This window comes from Tursiops truncatus, chromosome 13, assembly GCF_011762595.2.
Source record: "Tursiops truncatus isolate mTurTru1 chromosome 13, mTurTru1.mat.Y, whole genome shotgun sequence".
In the NCBI taxonomy this organism is placed as follows: Eukaryota; Metazoa; Chordata; class Mammalia; order Artiodactyla; family Delphinidae; genus Tursiops; species Tursiops truncatus.
Genome location: NC_047046.1, coordinates 81,205,484 through 81,221,382, shown reverse-complemented (window position 1 = coordinate 81,221,382; position 15,899 = coordinate 81,205,484). Strand labels below are relative to the sequence as shown.

Genomic DNA, 15,899 nt, shown 5'->3' with positions numbered 1-15,899 from the left:
TGTTTGAGATACAGTATTTTCTTGACGTGTCAGTGATGTTTCTCCAGCTCATTTTTTTGTATCACATTTCTTTTTGCCGGTGGCCACCACTGTGCTGAAGTATGTTCTTACATGATAAGAACTAGGCCCAATTAGAACTGACCTTGAACAGAAAATGTTGATCTAACGTCAGGGAGTTGAATTACAGTCTTCCAAGAATAGATCCCATTGCCCCTGCATCCACTCGGTCCTGTGATGTGACCATGATATGAGGTAGAGTTTTCCTCTCAAAGTGCATTTTTCATTTTAAGTGATACCAGTTTTCAATGAGCATTATTCTCTAAACCTTTTTTCCACTAAGGTACTGAACTGTGTCTTTCCTGTACTGTGTCTGTTGGCTAATAATTTTTATGTTTTTATAGTGTAATTTTTTTGTAAGTGGTTTGGTTTGGGGTTTTTTTTCCCCCCCTTCGGTTTGTTTCTAGCTATGACCATGAGTTTCTAGAGGCAGTGAATGTTTGAATTTATGTGGTAGGAGGGGTGGTCCGTAAAAAGAGCAAGGCATTCATTTGGGATCGTAGGTAATAGTATCCATTATGGAGGTATATTGATTTTTGTTTACACTCTGTGGCTAAACCAGTAATTAAAAATAAATTCCATAACTTCTTAATTTTTAAAATGTTTAGTATTTTAAATATTAAATTAAAAAATATTCTTATAATGCTAGCACTCAAGAATTGGAATAGAACTTTGTCACAGATAATCCTATTCACATGTGTTTGTGTGTGTGTCTGCTGTTCAGTGCAGTGCTAAAGTTTAATAAATTGCTCTTCTGTGCTCTAATTTTTCTGTCTCAGCTTTCTTAAACTCAGAAGAAACTCCTCTAAATGCCTATTATTTGAAATGTCTTGAAAACCTTGTGCAGCAACTTAACTCTTCATGAGCGCTCTGAGATGCTTTGCCCCGAAGCCAGCGGCCACCGGACAGGTGAGCCAACCTTGAAGCAAGTTGTGTGTAGACCTGTCCCTGAAGACGTGCTAAGCCTCTGCATCAAAGGGCATAGAGAGTCCTGGGAACACAAACTCTTTTTTTTCTATGCAATGTGTTTTGTAAAAATCCTATTTATCAGTTATTTAATAAAATAAAATATTTTTAGCAACTGAAAATTGACTAATAATTGCTGCTTACAGGCTTTTAGCAGTCTCATGAATATAAATTTTAGGAATGGAAAGAAGACATTGTGTTCTGATTTCCTTTTTTAAAAAAATTTTTACGTGAAATTTGGCTCATCAATACAAACCCTTATTTTTCAAAGCATACACATCAGTGAAGGAATATTTGTAGTAAACCTGTATAATTTTGTGATTAGCTTCTTTTTGCAATTTTTAGTGATAGTAATTCCTTTCCATATGATTTATAAATGTGTTATATTTTATTATTTTCACCTTTCAACCTCTGAAATGTTGTGTAATAAAAAAGGAAGAAATAGTGTTTATGGTCATGTACCGTGGCCTGGGTTCAAATTCTGTCTCAGCTCAGAACATCATGAAGAACAGGAATGTGAAAAATCTAGCAGGAACAACTCTGTCAAGACCTCCTCACATAACTCTTAACTAACATGTAGTTCTGAACTCAGAACTTAAGATTGGGAGTTCCCTGGTGCTCCAGTGGTTAGGACTTGGCGCTTTCACTGCTGTGGCCCAGGTTCAGTCCCTCATCGGGGAACTAAGATCCTGCATATACATACACATACACCACACACATATATACACACTCATTATTTAGGAAAATGTTTTCTAATTAAACTATGATTAACAAGAAAAAGAAAAAAAAACTTTTTTTATTAAGTACTGTTAGCAAATTGCTATCATTAATAAAATAAGCCATGGGATGTTATTTACGCTAGAAGCATGGGGACAAAATATGTGTTAAATGCTGAAATAGAAGCAGATAAATTTGTAGTTTCTGAAAGTTATTCATTAGAGATCTGAAAAATAGGTCTAGGAAGTTCAGAAGTTTCTGGATAGCCCAAATTAATTTGAAGCAATGGACATGCCAGTATTCTGAAGAATTCTAAGAGCAGGAATCTTAGGAATTATTTCTTCCTTTTTTCCTGGTTTCTTGTACTCTATGTCATTTTCTTGGTATCACCTTTAAGCCCTCATTGATGACTGATAGAACAGATTTCTCTGTAACTTCCGTTTAAAGAGCTCTTTCTATGTCACAGGCACTATTCTCCAAACATTTATTATTTAATCTGTCTTTCTCTAAAATACTGCTGTTGTACCTGTGTTAGAGGTGAGTGAATGCAGTGGCTAGGTGATCCGTTTGTGGGTGATGAAGAGGGAAGTTGAGGTTGCAGGCAGACATTGATCCTGGGGTGTCTGTATTTAGGGCCTTGAGCAGTCTGGGGGACGACTGGTTTTGAAAACAGAGGAAACAAGTAGAATAATTAGCTGACCTACTTGGAGCCTTTCCCCACTCTTCCTAAAATCCTTTTCAGAAGTGAATAGCTGGAAGTACTTTTCTTTGGTATTCTGTAAATAATGGAGTGAAAAATAGAATTTGACCATTTAATTGCAGGTCCCCAGTTTCCCTTTGTAGTGTTAGATTAATACAGGTGATGAGTATATTTTCCATCATTAGTCTTGTGGCTGCACCTTGTCTGCCCCCCATTTCCTGGGATCTGCTGCTTGACCCATGATGTTTCTCAAATTCAGCAGGTTGATGAGTAAGAATAATGACTGGCATTCCTGTTCCTGCCATACGAGGTGTGACCACAGTTCTTTCGGGGAACGTGGCGAAGTGGTTAAGGGCATAGGGCTCTGGAGTCATATGGACCTGGGGCCAGCCCTGGCCTCACCCTGCACATCTGCAGGGACCTGGGACAGCCTCCAGGCCATATCTTCCGCTGTCACTGGGGATAAGTATACCCACCTTGTAAAGTTGGGGAGAGGATTGAGTGCCCAGTCTTCTCTGTGTACCTGGTACGTAGCTCATTGTCTATTAGATGTTATCAGTGATTGATTATTCTTACAGTCTCAGAAATGTATCTCTCTTTCATTAAAGCATTAACTCTTTTGTGTCCTTGCAATGCTTCTCTCCCTTTGGGGAGGGGGATGTGCTGGAAAGTGAGTTTTGTTGTCAGAACTAAGGCTCCCACATTCCAAAAAGATCATCCGTTTCTGGTGGAGGTGCACATCCACAGTCCTGAGGTCGCTAAAGGCACAGACATTGAGCAAGTCGTCTAAGTCTCGCAAAGCACTGCATAGAGGTGCTAAATACACCTGGGTGACCTGATGCTTTTTCTTCTTCGGCTCAACAGGTTGTCTTGATTGAATGTCAGTTGGTGAAATATTGCCCCTTCTCCATCTGAATTATGAAAATGGAAAATACAAGAAATTATAACCTTAGCAGCCGGAAGAAAATCTTAGCTTACAGAATCCATCAGTTTGGGAGCAGACCTTTTCCTCTTGCCACCTGTTGTTGGCCTGTGTGATCCAGGAAGTTAGGGGAATGGATGATAAAAGGCCATTGTGAATTAGGAAACTTAGTTTTGGGGAACTTAGAGCTTATTTTTCTTAAGTCAGAAGTTATTCCTCAAGGAGATTCCTTATAGAACTCAGGTAACAAGTCTCATACATAGGCCCAGGATGTAGGGAAGACCATGCCAAGACCTGGGATTCTGAGGTTTGGCAGCGAGATGTGAGGGGCTCGGCATGATACTGTTTTAACTGTTCCCAACAATGTTCATCTTTGTGTTTCATTTGCTCCTTCTGCATTTGGGAAATCTGCTTCAGAAAAAAAATCTGCTTTTTTTAAAAAACGGTGTTTCATAAAAGATCCATATGGTAACGTTCAATAAATTTCTTTTTAACTAATTTCACATGAAAGCCAAGAGAAATGTATGTGCTTTAATGTAGACTCCAAGGGAAAGATTCTTTCATGCATTTCTTCTTTTCCAATGATGTCTCTTTCCCTATGGTCTTACCCGTGCCCGCAGCCGTGCCTTTGGAGCGTCTGCGTCCCATTTGGTTCATTCCTCTGGGCAGCAATGCTTGGTGTTCTGGTAGCAGATTGCTTGCAGTTCTGGAAACATGACTTCCTCAGATACTCTGTTAGAACATTCTTCCCTTGGCTTACCCTGGGAAGAGACAGATTATAAAGTGGAAAACTATTTTTAATCGTTTTCTGGTGTTATTTGTAAAGATTGGATCGCAAAGAATCAGTATGTGGATATGATACCTCTTATAAAAAGTTACCTCTTATATCTCTTAGGAAAAGCCATGATTGCAGAGTAGAAAGTCCAAAATAATAATGGCTTCAGTGAGAGAAGAGTTTCTTTTTCTGTTTTTTGTTTTTTTCCACAGCCAGCAAGCTCCCCACCGCCACCCCGGGGTGGGGTGTAGTCCTTGGCTGACGGTGTCCTCAGGGGCTCAAGTGCCCATCCTTCTTTGATGCATTCTTCCTTCGGCAAGTTGCCACGTGGGCATCTGGAAGGAAAAGAACTCCCCCAGCTGTCTATTGCCCCTTTCAGGAGGCTTCCCAAAAGAGCAGTCTAACAACTTGCCCTTAGGTCCTTGGACAGAACAGTGTGTTGACTACAAGGGAAGCGAAGGGTTGTAGTCCTTCAGCGGGGCTCACTGCACGTTTAGTAACACAGGCCTCTGCCGGGCAGAAAGGAACAAGGGGTTCGGTTAGGCAACCACCAATCCCTGCCCCACTGGCCAACGTTCTAGCTGATTTAAGAGAAAAACATGATACAACTAGAAGTTAAAGTATTATGTTCCCAAATTAAAAATAAGAGGTTAGATGCTTACTGAATTTATTCGATCTGTGTTTAGACTTTGTGATTAAGTCTAGTTGCATTTAGAACTGGAAATAGTACTGTCAGAGAATAAAGTAAGATCACTTCCTGGTGTGGGTTTATTCCCATGACATGAAAGCCTTCAGTTGTCAGAACCCACCTGCTTATCATAGAGAAATATGGCTGTGAAGACAGAGTAGTTGGTCTGAGCAGATACCAGCATTCTCAATGATAGTTTAATTAATCAAAAAATTAATTGGAAGATTAAAAAATATATGTACTTTTACCATTAATTTCAAATATGTAAATATGTGTTCATTACCCAGTCTCTTAATAAGGGCTGAGGCCTTTTTTGAAGGTAGTTCCTTCACTGATGTTATGTTTTGGGGCATAAATCACATCTCTGGACAATTTCCAGTTTCAGTTTCTGGAAGTGGAGCAAAAACTGAGACACTTACTAAGCGATCTAAACCTCAACCTCTTCCAGATTTTTCTTTACCATTGTATCCAAGAATTCTTCCAAATTTCTATTATTTCTGACTTTCTTTTGTAGTTAACTCACCTCACCAGATTCAATAGCAATTTGTGACTCCTTGTTTCTAATTCTTTGCAAAGCATCCAACTTAGCTCTTATAGAAATAATTATTTTTCATCTTACCACTGTCCTTAGTATTTAACCAAATTCTATAATTACAGTAAGGAGTCCAAGCGGTACAGATGTTTTAGGAACAAGTACAGCCAGATCCTGGTCAGTATGAAACTCGCCGAGTGGAAGCCAGAGAAGCCTGTGCTGGAGGGAGGTCCACTCGCCCCTGTGCTCATGTGCTCTGGCGTTGGTTGGCCGGTATGTTTATTGGGAAAATGGAGAGAATTGTTTAAGCTTAGCAAATCCGTTCTCTGGTGGCCAATAAAGAGAGGTTATACTATGAGCTTCTAAGATTTCTTGAAACTTTGAACATCCTCTTGTTTGTTTTTGTGGCTAATCCTTGCCTGGCTCCCTGTATTAGACACAAAGAAGGCCAGAGGATAAAGGACACGGGTCCTTGTTGGACATTATTCTCAACTTACCTTGTACCTTCTTCACATTCTCTGGCTTGCTTATCCGTGCCCTTTCTTCTCCTGCCTCTTTGATTGAATTCTCTAACTTTCCTCCACCCGTGTGCCTCCACCCACCTTTACGTTTCCATTTCTGCCTGCTTTAAAAGGCTAAGATCAAATGTCACGTCTCCCGTGAAGCTGTGTCAGATTCCCCAGCTGGCAGGAAAGTCTTTACTCTTTGAGTTTCCACACCAATTTTAGTCGTGTTTTTTTTTTCTTTTCACTTTTATATCACTTAGCGCTTTTCACCTTGTATTATACTCACTTGCATAAAGTCATTGTTCCCACTGTCTGCTTCAAAACAGGACTTCTGACTCAGCTTGTGACTCCATGCCTCCCACAATGCCTCACAAAGCAGGTGTTCAGTTTATATTTATTTACATGAATGAATGAATGAGGGGATGAATATGGAAAATACTGTATTAACAAAAGCTACAGAATTTCATAATGTAAATTAGGCTAAAATTCTGTAGACTTTGTCAAAATGCCACTACTATAAGTAGTTTTTTATGAGAATAGATTTTTGTTAGGTTCTAAAAATAAAGAATGAAACCAAAAAGCACTGCTTAAAAACATTTTAAAATCCTTAGAATATTTTTTTAGTTTAGCAGAGTAGGAATAAAACCGCAGTATTTTAGATGTGATTTGAAAATATAACCAGCACTGACATGGAACAAAGATTCTAGGCTAAACTTGCAAGATCCATTGCTTACTAAGAACCTTATTTGGGCTATTCTTTTTGGGAGGCAGGATGTAGTTGCAAATAGAACCTTAAATTCTGAAAGTTATATAAGCTGCAACCCCAGCAGTGTGGAACAAACAGAAGAAGCCAGTTTGCATTACCCATCCTGTGTAAAAAGCACAAATCAACAGATAGCCTGTCAGCTTCCTTCCAGTTCCTGTTTCTTAGTGCCCACATTTGGCAGCAGCAGGCACTGTGAGAACCTGACTAAAATAAACATGACACTGCTTTGCACAGAAAGAGAGGAGGGGCAGCAGTAAAGGCCGAAAGGAAGCTTTTAATACTTTGACTTAAAATTGGGGAAAATGCTTAATCTGTTGGTACCATTGCAATAGGGAAAGAAGTCTGTGATTGCATCACTTTACATTTTTCATGCATATTTCCTATCCACAGCTGATAATACACAGTTCCATTTGCAAGGTGAGGATAATACTACAGCTCCTGCACAGTGATTTTGAGTTTTGACCCAAATGGGGAAGCTTTAAGCGTACAGAGTCTGATTCAAAACTGGTAGATCCGGGCTTCGCTGATGGCGCAGTGGTTGAGAGTCCGCCTGCTGATGCAGGGGACACGGGTTCATGCCCCGGTCCGGGAAGATCCCACATGCCGCGGAGCGGCTGGGCCCGTGAGCCATGGCTGCTGAGCCTGCGCGTCCAGAGCCTGTGCTCCGCAACGGGAGAGCCCACAACAGTGAGAGGCCCGCGTAAAAAAAGAAAAACTGGTAGCTCCAATGTATATGGCATTTGCTCTGTCTGATTTAAAGATTTGAAGTTGTCAAGGAGACGGGGGCTGGTACTAACAATGATGCTGAACCATCAGGACTGCTGGTCCCTCCTCCCAAATTCACTCCCAGGATGGAGAGAGAGAACGGTGAGCAAACCCTGGTGTCATGGGGCAGCTGTTGGAGCTGCTGTGTGTAGGGGGAGGCCGTGTCTTTGGTCATGGGCAGCAGACAGCCCCACAGGGCTGTGTGAGGGAAAGCACACAGGGTGGGTCTGTTCTCGCTCCCACCAGCCATTGCCTTGAGGGAACCAGTGCCTGCCCCTCCGTTCACATCTCTGGGCCTAGGGTGCGCATGAGCAAACTCAAGGCCACAACACAGAACCCCTGCAGTGGTGAGGGGCTGAGAAAACGGGTGGAGCTCACTGAACTCCATCAGGCCCTGCTGTGCCCTGCCGCTTCAGAGCCCCAGGCCTGGGCACTGCAGTGGAAAAGTGTCTCTTCCTAACGCTGCTTCTCACCAAGCAGGGGGTGGTTTTTGGAGTGTGGAAGTGACTGGTCGATGGGTGCCCTGGACCCGCACTCTCCACCCCTTGAGCTGACGTGGCCCCTACAGACGAGCGCACCGCCTTTCATGGTACTTGTCTGACATTCCCACAGGAAGTGAGCTCACTGGTCAAAATAACAAGACATTAGAGGAATACGACCGCTTCAAAAGGAAAATCACATGCTGGAAATACATTTTTCCAAAGAAGCAGAAATGTTAAAACAGATGAACCAGGAATTTTAAATTAGCCAAATTTAAAGAGATAAGGAAAGAAATTAAAACTATAAGACCCAAATGAGAAAACATTTAAAATGTACAAAAAAGTATGTACAACAAATATAAAGGTTGAAAGAAAGACAACAATAGGTAGGACAAGTAGAATGGATCCAGCTGAGTTATGAATTAATGACTCAGAAAACACGATTGAGGAAATCTTTGAGAAGGAAGAAAACAACAGTAAGTAGGAAATACAAAATAAAAATATAAAAACTAGGAGAATAGAAGTAGAAGTGCTCACATCTGGATGGCAGAAGTCTCAGAAATGGAAAAGAATAAAAAGAAAATAAGTACTTGAAGAAATGTGGCGGTAAATTTCCTAATACTAAGAAGGTAAAGTTTATACTTAAACAGCTCATAGAAAGCCGAAGAAGAGAGGGAAGAAAAAATATATATACACTCATTGCAAAAATCTAAGAATATCAAAGACAAAAACACCCCAAACAACCCAATAAAAATGATAATAACCCCAATCTGGAAACAACCTAAATGCCCATCAACAAGAGAAGCTAAAAACTATTGTGCTATATTTATGCAATGAAGTATTGCTCAGCAATAAAAACTAACAAAATACTGATAAACACAACATCATGAATAAACGTCAGAAACATTAAGCTGGGCAAAAGAAGCCTGACACAAAAGAGAACATACTGGTTGATTCCACTTATATGAAGTTAAATAACAGGTAGAACTAACCTCTGGTGACAGGAGTTTATAATAACGGTAGTCTTTTGGGGTGTGTTAACTGCAAAGGCACAAAGCAAGCATCTGGCTTCTGTGTCTTGATCTATAACATTTTATTCCTTGATCCAGGGTGTGGTAACACAGGTGTATGCATATGTAAAAAACCTTAAAAGTGTACCTGTTATTATATGTATATTATACTTCAATAAGACACCTGAAAGAAAAAAAGTTTAGATAATATCAACATGATGGACATTAGTGAGGAGAAGAACAAAGCAAGTAAAAGAATGCTATATTGTTATTGAGAGGGGAATGCAGGCTCTAGAACACAGGCTCAGTAGTTGTGGCGCGCAGGCTTAGTTGCTCTGCGGCATGTGGGATCTTCCGGGACCAGGGATCGAACCCATGTCCCCTGCATTGGCAGGCAGATTCTCAACCACTGCACCACCAGGGAAACCCTGAAGATGTGGCAATTTTAATACATGTATCTAACAAAATAACCTCAAAATACTTGAACCCCAAGGTGGCAGAACTATAAGGATAAAATGGTTACCTGGTATTGCAGAAGCAGCTTTCAACCCATGCTCTTGATTTTCGATAAGTCGGCAATAACTCAGAAAAGATATAGAAAATCTGAATAACAAAATTGATAACCTTAATCTAATGGATATATACAGAATTCTGCAACCGAGAATTAGAAAAGACACATTTTTTCCTCAGTCCACGTGAAGCATTTACAGTTGACTCAAGTATCAGGCAAAAAAGCCTCAATAAATTTCAAAGAATAGGTCCATATAGAAGGGACTCTTGCCACTGTGTAACTGAGTTAAAATTTAATAACAAAAAGACAAGGAGGATATCTTTGTGTATTTGGAAATTAAAAGACAAACTTCTAAATAACTCACAATGAAAAGAAACCACAATGGAAAGTTACTGAATGATAATGAAAACTACACAAAAAGACCTGTGAGATGCAGCGAAAGGGAAAGTTCTCTCACTTTTTTAATCCTTGAGAAATCTTTAGCTTTAAATCTGTCTAAAAGAAGGCCTCAAAATGAATAAGCCATGTGTATATCTTAAGAATTAGAAAAATAATGACAGAATAAACCTAAATTAAGTTGAAGAGATAGTAAAAAGAGCAGAAGTTAATGAAATAGAATCAAAGGTATTACAATGTAGAAAATCAACAAAGCAAAAACTGGATCTTTGAAAAGAAATAGTAGACAAATTTCTGCCATAAATGATCAACTGAAAGAGCAGAAGAACACAAATGCTATAATGAATATAAAGGGGGACATAAGTACAGATAAAGAAGAATAAAGAGTTACTACTGGAATATTATCAACAATTCTATGCTAGCAAATTTGAAAGCATAAATGGACAAATTCTTGGGAAAATATTTACTAGAATTGAACTGAAAAATAATAGACTTCAATAGCCCTATAGCTATTAAAGAAACTGAAGTAGTGATTATCATCTTCCCACAAAGGAAACACAAGACAAATGGTTTTATAGGCAAGTTTTAATAAACATTCCAAGGACAATCCCAATTTTATTCAAACTCTTGGCAAGAGTTAGAGGAAAAGAAGGAAGAATACCAATTCATTCTAAAAAGCCAGTATAACTATGCTACCAAAACCAGACCAGAACAGTATGAGAATGGAAAAGTATAGGCCACTTATCTCATGAACAGAGACAAAAATCCTAAGCAATATTACTAGCAAATCAAGTAGACATTGTATATAAAAAAAGAAACATATCTATATGTTTCTCTTAGTACATGTAGAAAAAGTACTTGATAGTATTCTAATTAATGTCAGAATCTCTTAGTGAATCAGAAGTAGAAGGCAATACCTTAAACAATAAAGAGTGTGTTTAAAAACCAGAGCACCAGCATTCTAAATGTGGAAACGGTAGAAGTACAGTTGGCCTGCCGTATCTGCAGTTCTGCCTTCTCAGATTCAACCAACTGCAGATCAAAAATATTAGGAAAAAGAATTCCAGAAAATTCCAAAAGCAGAACTTGATTTGCTACACACCAGCAACTAATTACATTGTATTTACAGTTATTTACATAGCATTAGGTGTCGTAAGTAATCCAGAGATGATTTAAATTGTGAGGGAGTATGTCCATATGTAAATACTAAGCCATTTTATATGAGACTTGTGTATCTGTGGATTTTTGGTATCCGTGTGGGTCCTGTAACCAATACCCTGTGGATATCGAGGGATGACTGTATTTATTCCCTTACAATTAAAAAATGCCACAAGGAGTCTTGCTATTATCACTTCTACTGAAATTTTATTGGAAGTTCTATGCAGTGTAATGAGGTTAAAAAAATACTGACTGGAATCATAAAGATTAGGAAGGAGAAATAAAAGTATCATTATTTGCAGATGATATAATCACATTAAAAAGTCAAAACAATTTTAAATAAATTATTTTAGGAGTTGGGAGTTTAGCAAGGTGGCTGGATTCAAAAGCAGTTGCACTTCTTTACATCACAAGCAACTAAAAACATTTAATAAGAAGCCATCATTAACAATAGTTATGGAGCATATAATGTACTGAGTAGTAAATCTAGCTAAACATGCACTATCTCTACAGGGAAAATTAGAAATGTTTATTAAGTCATAATTAAAAACACATAAAAATGAGCGATACCATGTGAATAGACAGGGAGACTTATGCGGCAGACTGTGTTTTCCAAAGATAGCCACAGCAGTATTTACTATCCCATCTACTTTCTTAGAAAGTGACTGGTATTTCTCCCTCCAGAAATGGGTTTATGATTCTAGGCTGGAAGTGATACTACGTAACTTCCCAGGTTAGACCGTGAAAGGTGATACAGCTTCCTCTTGGTTCTCCGGGAACCAAGCCACTGTGCTGTGAGAAAGCCAGGCAGCCGCATGGAGAGGCCATAAATGGATGCTCTGAATGACAGCCACAGCTGAGTTTCCAGCAGACAGCCGGCTTCAACAGCCAGACATGTGAATGAAGGAGCCTTCAGACGAGTCCTGCTGTGAGCTACTGAGTCTCCTTCAGTCTTTCCATCTTCCCACCTGAGGCCAGATGTCACGGTAGGTGAAGAACCACCTCTGCTGTGCTTCCTCGGAATCCTGACCCACGTATTTCTGACCAACAAAATGGTGGTGGTTTTATATCATTAAATGTCAATTCTTCTCAAATTAACGGATAGATTTAATACAATTCCACCCAAAATTTCTACAGGGTATTCCTGGTAGAATTTGGTGAGATTATTCTGAAGTCTACATGAAACAATAATGAGATAGCCCGGACATTTTTGAAGAACGATAGCAGGAGGAGGGGATTTACCTTACCAAGCAGCAGGATTTCTCATGAAATTATGGTAATTAAAACTGTCTGACATGGTGCAGAGATAAGCAAAACATGTTTATGGAAGTTTGGTATATGACCAAAGTGGCATGACAGATAATGGAGAAAGGAGAGACAATTTGATTAATAGGAGAAGAGAAAATGTTGTCCATATGGGAAAAGATGAAGTTGTATTCCTTCTTCACAACATATGTAAAAATCAATCCCAAATGATTAAGGACTAATATGTAAAAGCCAAAACATGAACATGGTTAGGAAAAATTTTTTTGACTAAATTTTAAAAAGCATTGAATATAATGATAAGATTGATAAATTTTAATATATAAAAATTAAGAACTTTAAGGAAAGAACTACAAAACAACCAGAAAATAAGTGACAAAATGACAATAAGTACATGCTTATCAATAATCATTTTAAAGGTAAATCCTTTTACCTTTAAAATCGTTTTAAAGGTAACTCTACAATTAAAAGATGTAGAGTGAATGAATAATAACAAACAAACAAACAAGAACAAGACCCATATATATGCTGCCTACAAGAGGCACACTTTAGAGCTAGAGATACACACAGATGAAAATGAAAGGATGGAGAAAGATGTTCCATGCAAATGGAAATGAAAACTGGGGTAGCAATACTCCTATCAAACAAAATAGACTTTAAAACAAAGTCTATGACAAAAGACAAAGCAGGGGGCTTCCCTGGTGGCGCAGTGGTTGAGAGTCCGCCTGCCGATGCAGGGGACACGGGTTCGTGCCCCGGTCTGGGAAGATCCCACATGCCGCAGACCGGCTGGGCCAGTGAGCCACGGCTGCTGAGCCTGCGCGTCCGGAGCCTGTGCTCCGCAATGGGAGAGGCCACAACAGTGAGAGGCCTGATTACCACAAAAAATTTAAAAAAAAAGACAAAGCAGGGCATTACATAATGATAAAGGAGTCAATGCAAGAAGAAGATATATAATGTTCATAAACATATGCACCTAACACAGGAGCATCTAAATATATAAAGCAAATATTAACAGACATAAAGGGACAGATTGGTAGTAATACATTAATAATAGGGGACTTTAATACCCCACTTACATCAATGAATGTTGATAGATCAGACAGAAAATCAATAAGGAAAGAGTGGCCTTAAATGACACGTTAGACCATTTGGAATTCACAGATAGTTACAGAACGTTCCATACAAAAACAATACACATTCTTTTCAAGTGCACATGGAACTTTCTCCAGGTCACATGCTAGGCCACAAAAGAAGTCTCAATAAATTTGAGAAAATTGAAATTATATCAAGTATCATTTTCCGACCACAAGGTATGAAACTAGAAATCAATTACAAGAACACTGGAATAAAACACAAACATTGGAGACTAACCAACATGCTACTAAAAATCCAATGGGTCAACAAAGAAATCAAAGAGAAAAATTTTAAAATACCTTGAGACAAATGAAAATACAAGCGTAACTTTCCAAAATCTATGGGACAGAGCAAAAGCAATTCTAAGAGGAAGGTTTATAGTGATACAAGCCTACTCAAGAAACAAGAAAAATCCCAAATAAACAACCTAAATTTCCACCTAAGGGAATTAGAAAAAGAACAAACAGAGCCCAAAGTTAGCAGAAGGAAGGAAAGAAAGAAAGTAGAAATAAATGAGAGACCACCACCACCACCATCAATAATAATAGAAAAGGTCAATGAAAAGATCTGTTTAAAAGGTAAACCAAATTGATAAACCTTAACCCAGACTCATCAAGAAAAAAAGAGACAGGAACCCAAATAAATAAAACTAGAAATGAAAGAGAAGTTACAACCAATGTCACAGAAGTACAATCTTAAGAGAATACTATGAACAGTTACATGCCAATAAATTGAACAACCTAGAAGAAATGAATAAATTCCTAGAAACATATAATCTTCCAAGACTGAATCAGGAAGAAATAGAAAATCTAAACAGACCAATTACTAGCAATGAAATTGAATCATTAATCAAAAAACTTTCCATAAACGAAAGACCAGGATCAGATGGCTTCACAGGGGGAGTCTACCAAACATTTAAAGAAGAGTTAATACCTAGCCTTCTCAAACTATTCCAAAACATTGAAAAGGAGGGAACATTTCCAGACTCATTCTATATAAGACCAGCATAACCGTGAAACCAAAACAGGACAAAGACACTACAAAGGAAGAAAATTACAGGCAATATCCCTGATGAACATAGATGTGAAAATCTTCAACAAATATTAGCAAACCAAATTCAGCAATACATTAAAAGGATCGTACATTGTGATCAAGTGAGATTTATTCCAGGGATGCAATGATGGTTTAGTATCTGCAAATCAATCAACATGATACAACACATTAACGAAAAGAAGGATTAAAAAATCACATGATCATCTTAATAGATGCAGAAGAAGCTTTTGGCAAAATCCAGCATCCGTTCATGATAAAAACTCAACAAAGGTAGTATAGAGGGAACATAGTTTGCATGTGGATATCTAGTTTTCCCAACCTCCTTTGCTGAAAGCAATGTTGATTCTGGTGGTTATAGGAGGCATGACTCAAACTTTGCTGATCATGTACCCCTTCCCCTTCTCCACATGGGCTGCCCAGGATTTTGGGGTGAGATTTGATGTGTGCACTGAGAGTGGAAGTTTTTCTTATTCTTTTAAACTGTCAACTGTAAAAGTAGTCACTTGGAGCTTTTTATTTCATTGATTTTGTAGAATTGATCCCTCAGTTTACGTTTCAAGCTATATAATGTTGTATGATGGGTTTTTAAAAGTTCATGTCACAAATGCACAGAACGAAACTTGATAATATACATTCATAAGTTTTGCAAGTCTGTTTGGTACACTATTCAACTTAAGACTGCTCTATCTCTTATCCTGGTTATGTATGAATAACATAGGAGAAAAGCATTATTTGACACAGGACTTGGAAACAAACTGAGAAATAAATTGGTAGAACAAGAAAAATGGAAATTGTATGCTTCTTAAAGAAGGGCTCTAATTGCCAACATGTTTTAATTGAAAAGTTTAAAAATGCCTTTAACCTATTGCCGAAATTTAGAAAGAACCTCTCAGATTTCGCTGTTATGAAAGCATACCTGGAATTCTGAGCATCATTATCTAAAATCTCAAAAAAGAAAAATGCTATGTACTAGGCCACTGTACATTTCCCCCGGTGTAGACTTGTATTAATTCACATTTATCCAACACTTACTATGTTCCAGGCCTGGATACCCTGATACGAAACACAGAGCTTCTGGTTAAGCAGCTCCCAGCCCTCAGGGCAGAGACAAACATATACACACATGAACTGCCAGGTGACATGACCAAATAAGAGCACAGTGCTCCTCGAGTCCAGCGGATGAGGCAGCTAACTTCACCTGCCCCAGACCACTGGTGCTGAAGATGGCACCTGTAGTCAGTGCTGATCTCGTGGGGCATCTTAAAACTAGCTCAGCTCATGGTTGCCTTCTGGTTACTTCTGAAATTAGAAAAGTAGTATAATTTGAACTCGTATTCAGACACAATCCACAAAAGTCCTAAAAGTACTTCAATCCCAAAGGAGAGGACTAGATAAGAAAGAGGTTTGCTCTGGATGGACTTGGAGATATGTGGATTTGACCCCCAGTATCCTCTAGGGCAGGAGAAAGTAGAGCTCTGCCTTGCACAACACACACACA

General features: G+C 38.7%; 1 protein-coding gene across 10 annotated transcripts in view; it reads left to right on the top strand.

Moving 5' to 3' along the window:
* RTTN (rotatin) overlaps window positions 1-5,616 on the top strand; it is a 142,883-nt gene extending 137,267 nt beyond the window's left edge. For 8 of the 10 annotated variants that reach the window (XM_033837837.2, XM_073790814.1, XM_019937201.3 and 5 more), the window contains one exon: window positions 837-1,470. In XM_033837837.2, coding sequence (XP_033693728.1) covers window positions 837-922 — 86 coding nt within the window. In that variant the 3' untranslated portion in view covers window positions 923-1,470. Of the gene's footprint in view, window positions 1-836; window positions 1,471-2,699; window positions 3,061-5,482 lie in introns of those variants that run through there. The other 2 variants (XM_019937200.3, XM_073790813.1) reach the window with 2 other exon arrangements.
* Window positions 5,617-15,899: the final 10,283 nt, after the last annotated feature.